Source organism: Cervus canadensis, chromosome 32, assembly GCF_019320065.1.
Source record: "Cervus canadensis isolate Bull #8, Minnesota chromosome 32, ASM1932006v1, whole genome shotgun sequence".
Lineage (NCBI taxonomy): Eukaryota > Metazoa > Chordata > Mammalia > Artiodactyla > Cervidae > Cervus > Cervus canadensis.
In genome coordinates this window covers 20,887,952-20,894,203 of record NC_057417.1, presented here as the reverse complement: position 1 = coordinate 20,894,203, position 6,252 = coordinate 20,887,952, and the positions used below count along the sequence as shown (strand labels likewise).

General features: G+C 53.5%; 1 protein-coding gene across 1 annotated transcript; it reads right to left on the bottom strand.

Annotated features, from left to right (window-relative positions):
- Positions 1 to 801: 801 nt before the first annotated feature.
- ORAI3 (ORAI calcium release-activated calcium modulator 3) lies at positions 802 to 6,055 on the bottom strand. The gene is made up of 2 exons (XM_043455331.1): positions 5,413 to 6,055; positions 802 to 2,281 (listed from the first exon to the last, which is right to left on the bottom strand). Exons 1-2 carry the CDS (start codon positions 5,638 to 5,640, stop codon positions 1,622 to 1,624), a joined length of 888 nt encoding a protein of 295 aa, XP_043311266.1. The 5' UTR covers positions 5,641 to 6,055; the 3' UTR covers positions 802 to 1,621.
- Between the last annotated feature and the right edge of the window lie 197 nt (positions 6,056 to 6,252).

The following is a 6,252-nucleotide window of genomic DNA, read 5'->3' as shown; positions in this document are numbered from 1 at the left end:
CTAACCATCTCGTCCTCTGCTGCCCCTTTTTCTGTTGCCTTCAATCTTTCCCAGCATCAGGGCCTTTTCCACTGCCCTTCACGTCAGGTGGCCAAGAACTGAAGCTTCAGCTTCAGCATCAGTCCTTCCAATAAATAAATATTCAGGGTTGATTTCCTTAGGATTGATTGATTTGATCTACTTGCAGTCCAAGGGATTCTCAGGAATCTTCTTCAGCACCACAATTCGAAGGCGTCAGTTCTTCAGCACTTAGCTTTCAACTCTTGCATCCACACGTGGCAACTGGAAAAACCATAGCTTTGACTATACGGACCTCTGTTGACAAAATGATGACTCTACTTTTTAATATGCTGTCTAGGTTTGTCATAGCTTTCCTTCTAAGGGGCAAGTTTCTTTTAATTTCGTGGCTGCAGTCACTGTCCGCAGTGATTTTGGAGCCCAAGGAAAGAAAATCTATCACTGTTTCCACTTTTCCTCCTTCTGTTTGCCATGAAATGATGGGGCTGGATGCCATGATCTTAGTTTTTTAAATGTTGAGTTTTAAAACAGCTTTTTCACTCCCATGTTCAATGGAAGAGATAGAGACCCTGGACTCAGTAGCAAGATTGCAAAACCTTTAGCCTAACTCAGTCTCCACATTCAGAAGCTACTGGGCCCTGTCAGCACTAGAAGGGAGTCAAGCCTGGAACCTTCTCCACCCCTACCCTGCCCCCAGGGACACTTGCCTCCACTTGGCTCATAAGAACAAGTCCCTGTTCCCGAGGAGGCCTCCTCTTCACTCCATTCACAGCCACAGCGACATGTGTAAAATACAATTTATTATACAAAACTAGGTGCATCAAAAATTCAGTGTCAGAATAGTTCTGTATTCTAAGGGCTATGGAATGGACCTTCTCCCTTACCACCCCAATCCTTGCTAGGGAGTCAGGCTGGCGCACGGCCCCCCAGCACTGGACCAGGAGAGTAGGAATCAGTTATAGAAGCATGAGTGTGTGTCTAGGGCAGTGAGGCAGGCATTTGAACCTCCTCCAAATAGGGAGACTTGGAAAGGCTGTACCTGTGCCTGGGGGAGAAACACCTAAATCCCTCTCTACCCAAATGCCAAAGCGAGAGCGTGGAAATCAAAATCTGAGGATGGGGGAAAACTTCAAAAAAGAAAAAAAAGCCAACCATAAAACAGATTCTACAAAAGTAAAATAAGGTTTGGCTGCCTTCTGGGGCAACTGGGTGGGCATGTATCCTTCTGACGTTCTCATTCTGTATGGGGGCAAGTGGCTAAGAGCACCGAAGGTCTGACCAGGGTCTCGCTGCCTCCCCTCTCCTACCGCAGGAGCTTGGACCGAGGACCTTCCAATTAACTCTCATGCTCCTCCCAGCCCCATGGGTGTAGAGTAGAGCTGCTAAAACGCATGGGACAGACTAGACAGGGACAGTCCCTGGGAACGTGGGAGCTGCCCCAAGGTCCAGCCCGAAGGACCCTGAAGGCAGGAATCTGTTCTCTACCTGAGAGTGGCCACAGGAAGTGGCTGCAGGCAGGGCCACAGAATGGGGTTGGTAGATCCAGGGCCTCTGACTGAGCTCTGGGGGAGGCAGTGCTCTCAGCCTTGGGCTAACACCAGCCTCACACAGCCTGAAGCTCCCCCTGCAGGCGACTCAGCTCCTCTAGCTCTTGCTTGTGGCGGTCGGTCTTGTGAGCCACCAAGGAGCGGTAGAAATGCAGGGCGAAGGCCACAAACACTAGTCCTACAGGTACCATGATTGCCGTGGAGGCCATGGCGGCTTGCCAGCCTGGTCCATGGGCCGCACCACCGTCACACGCTTGCCGTGGGGGGCAGGCCTCAGGGGGCTCAGCCTGTGACGGGGCTACAGAAGTGGACGATGGCTTGGAAGCTGGACTAAGGGAGGTGGCCACTGGCGGCAGAGTCTCAGGCAGCTGGGAGGCAGGTCCCATTGAGCCTGATGTGCCCAAGGGGGCCCCGATGGGCACAAACTTGACCCAGCCAACTAGGACAACTTCGGCCAGAAAAAGGAAGGTGCCCAAGGCAGTGGAGAAGCCCCAGGCCAGCTCCACGTAGCGGTGGAGTCGCTGGTGTGGAGACTGGTGGACTGAGTTGAGGTTGTGGATGTTGCTAACAGCTTCAATGTGAGGCAGCAGACAGGTGGAGACCATGAGTGCAAAGAGGTGCACAGCCACCAGCACGGTGGTGCAGGCACTGAAGGCCACCAGGAGGCCCGGCGGGTATTCGTGGTTTCTCTCCAGCTGTACCTCAACCATGGCCACCTGTGGGGACAAGAGGGGATGGGTTGAGTGGCCGTAACCTCAACAGCAAAGGGTTTTTTGGCCTGTACATCACTGATGTATCCCTAAGACCCACAACAGTTCTTGGTACAAAGAAGGCCCCCATGCTTTAAGTGAATAGATGGACAACCTTGGCAAGGCTCTGTCCTGTTCCAGACCTTGGTCTCCCCGCCTGGGGGGAAACTAGAGGGTTGGATGGCATGTTTCTGACCATCTTACCTTTTATAACATAGGGGCCCGGGACTTCCCTGATGGTCCAGTGGTTAAGAATCTGCCTTGCAATGCAGGGGACATGGGCTCAATCCCTGGAGGGAGAACTAAGATCCCTCATGCCTTGGAACAACTAAGCCCACGAATTGCAAATGGAGAGTCTGTGGGCAGCAATATGTCCAGTGTGCTATAACTAAGACCCAATGCAGCCAAATAAATAGGTTTAAGATAATTTTTTAAAAGATGCACATAATTTTCACTTTAAAAAAATAGAGGTTAAAAAAAGCACAGATTCTGGAGTGGGGCTGCCTAGGTTCATTTTCAGTTGTACAAACTGTAATCTTGAGCAAGTGGTTTAGTTCTCTGTGCTTCCCTTTCCTCATCTGGAAAATAGGGATTGATAACAGCACCTGCCTGCCTTATAGGGTTATTGTGAAAATTTAATGATACATTTAGAGATAGGTCAAGTGATAAGAATAGTGTGAGGTACATAGTATGCTCAAGTAAATGTTTGCTGTTATTATTAGAGTTAACACTGAAGTCCAAGGCCAGAGTTTGCAAACTGGCACACCACAACCCAAGCCAGCTTGCAAACATGTTTTGCTTGGCTCAGACAGTGCATTTTTTTTTTTTAAGAATTGTTGCCAACTTCTAAAACTCAAGAGATTTCATGTAAATATCCCTATTTCCAGATCCTCCTGGAAATTTGGAGGATCTGATTACACCAGGCCCATATTCCTCCATGGCAACTATCAGTCAGAGTTGAGTCATGGCTGCTCCCTTGGCACAGGTAATGAGGGTCTCTTGAAAGCCACAGTCCCCACCCAGCCAACTTGATATCCATTACCACCTGTGTGGTCTTTGCTCATATTTGAGTGGATGATCTTGTTCTAGGGTTGTATAAATTTGGATTCTAGAGCTAAACTGACTAGATTCAAATCCTGCCACTTACTTGCTGTGGAATCATCGGCAGGTCTTAATATTTCTGACCCTCAGTTTTCTCATTTATAAAATAGTCTTAGTAGTAGTACCTAATTTGTAGGGTGATAGGAAGATGATACACATTAAAGCCTTAAGCATAGTGCCTGGTAGTGATGGTTCAATACAATTTATATAATGTTATTCTAACCCAGGTCACCTGAATTCCAGGATCAGGTTCTTTCCCCAGGCCTGGTTCTTGCAGGATCCATTAGATGGCTCTGGGCTGGGGCAAGGAAGAAACTGCAGAGCCAGGAGGGTGGCAGTAGGAAGGCAAGACTGAGTATTTTGGGAAATTGGGCCATGGCGGATGTTAGCAGGAGTTTTCCACAGACAGCAATCTGGGCCAGGCCCGGTCTTGGTCTCTCCCGGAGCTTGATTCAACCTTGCTCACCCCTGACAGCACTGGGGCCAGTCTAGCCCCCAGAACCTACTCATCTGGCCTCTTGATCCTGCAGAGAAGGTCTTGTCCCTTAAGCTGTCACCTCAGCAACCTGCAAGTTCAGCAGCAGGTGGGATTGTCTCCTTGGGAACATGCTGGACCATGGGGGCATGGGGGTGGGGCAACTCCCTCAGCTGGGTCCCCAGGGCTGCTCCCCTTTCTCTGTAGTCTGTACAGGTAGGTGAAGGGGAGCATTCCCTGGCCCGAGATGACCCCACATCGGGCAGGGTGAGCTGGCCTGTGGATCCAGGACCCTCACATAGAAAACCATAGACCTAAGGATGACCCTTAGGGATAGAAATGTTCCCACCAGTCATCCAAATACAGAGGCTGTGACACAGAGAGGGGCAGGGACTAACTCAAATCACCCAGGGCTATGGCCCCTTTTTATCCCCATCTTGATATCCCCCTTATGTTTCCCCTCTCCAGCCCATTTTCTCCTTTTTCCTGTCATGATGATAGGACATCCTGGATGAACAGTCCAGTGACCCCGGGTCTCAGTTCCTCCTGTACCCTTCAGCTGGTGAGAGCTCTGGCAGGGCCACCGCCCCCCTCTGGGCCTCAGTTTCCATCAACAGGGAGTCTCAGCCATTCTGATTCGAGTCTTGCTCTGACGTGCCTGGATCCAGGATCTGATGACAAGAATCAGCTCATCTTGGGGTGGCTCCCTGGCAAGCTACAGAGGGCACGCCCTTCCATGATCTCACAATTTCCCACTGGCCAGCGATGGTGGCGGGGGGCAGTGCGGAGGCCTGTCCAGGGTCATACAGCTGGCCACAGGCAGGAAGGAGCTAGGACCTGTGTCTGCTGACGTCTGCTCACCCTGGGACCTCCCTCAGCCTGCTTCCTGTGAGGCCTCTGCTGGACCGTTAGCTGATTAGCATCTGCCCACACTTGGAGTTTATCATCTCCAGAATCGTGCATCAGGCTTCCTAGACAGCTTTCTCCTGAGACTCCCTCACAGGTATCTTCTCTTCTCAGAGCTTTCCCAGGCCACCACTAAGCACCCTTCATGTCTGCTAGGGCCTGGCCACCCTCTTTCTGTTGGGTGCCGCTCCATCCAGTTTATTCTCACCCCCTGCATCCTTGAGGTCATCCTTCAGACCCCCAACTAGCTCGGATTTGCTGTTGAGCCTGTGGTGGAGAGACCCAGAAACCACTTCTGCCGGATTCTGTCCCTTCGGGGAGCTCTGTGCTCTGTCCTTGCATATGTATCCCCCGTGATGTGTGTCCCCAGTGACACGTTTAGAATTTGCTTATCCTCCCCGGGCCCAGCTTATGCTAGGAGCCACCCCCACACCCATTAAGAGACTTGTGTAGTCCCTTGGGACCTTGTTTGCGCCCCCCCACTTTTCCCTTTGAAAGACCGGTCTTTCCCACTCCTCGCCCCTGTCTCCCTTAGGTACCTATTCACCTTGCCTCCTACCCCCGTTCCCCGCCATGGGCTACACCCCCACCCTGTGCGCGCCTTCCCTCCCCTCACCATGGCGAAGCCCGAGAGCAGGGCAGACGTGCGGCTGGAGGCTTTGAGCTTGGCCCGGCTGAGGTAGAGGCGGCGCCAGCTGAGCGCCCGCAGCGAATGCTGACTGGCCCCCATGAGGTCCAGGTAGCCGCGATGCACGAACTCCCGGTACGTGGCCGAGCCCGCGGGGCTCTCGGCCTCCGGGTTCAGCGGGGCCTGTTCGCCCGGGTCCCCCTCGCCGCCCTTCATCCTGGGGCCGCGGCACCAAGCGGGCTGGTCCGTCAAGGCGGGGCCGAGTCGCCTCTGGAGCCCCAGCAGGGCGGGCCCAGGTCTGGGGAAGGCCCCATGCCCCGGCGGGACGAGCGGGGATGCGGGCGGCGAGCTCCCAGGAAGACGTGGCCCGGGCGGAGCAGGAAGAGCAGGCGACTGTGGGGAGCCCTAGGGGCTGAAGCCGAGGCCGAAACAGGAACTGGGGCGGAGGCGGAGCTGAGGCGGCCACATGATGGGGTGGAGCCGGGGGACCGTGGACAGAGATCCCAAGGGACCCCGAGACCCCAGTCCACCTAGGATGTCCTCTGGGTGCCTCAACCCCGCTGTGATGAACGCCGAGCCCCAGTGACTGGCAGTTCCGGATCCTGGACCACTCCAGGTACACCCGCACACCTCGAACGTCCAGACTCCTCACTCTCACCTGAACTGTGAATTCAGGGGAAGTGACACCCCTTCTCACCCTGAAGACTGCAGGAGGCCCTGCAGCCTCAATTTCTGGAGGTCCACTTAGACCTTAGGTCCCCCAGACCCATCCAATGAGCCTCGTCCTCCCAGACCCTCAAAGAATACTCGGTTCATCTCCCCTAACCC

Bases quoted from the DNA above. Each gene is read 5' to 3' on its own strand.
- ORAI3 (XM_043455331.1), bottom strand. From the start codon at position 5,640: ATGAAGGGCGGCGAGGGGGACCCGGGCGAACAGGCCCCGCTGAACCCG. The intron at 2,282-5,412 runs GTGAGGGGAGGG...TTGTCCCCACAG, and splicing joins TGCTCTCGGGCTTCGCCATG to GTGGCCATGGTTGAGGTACA.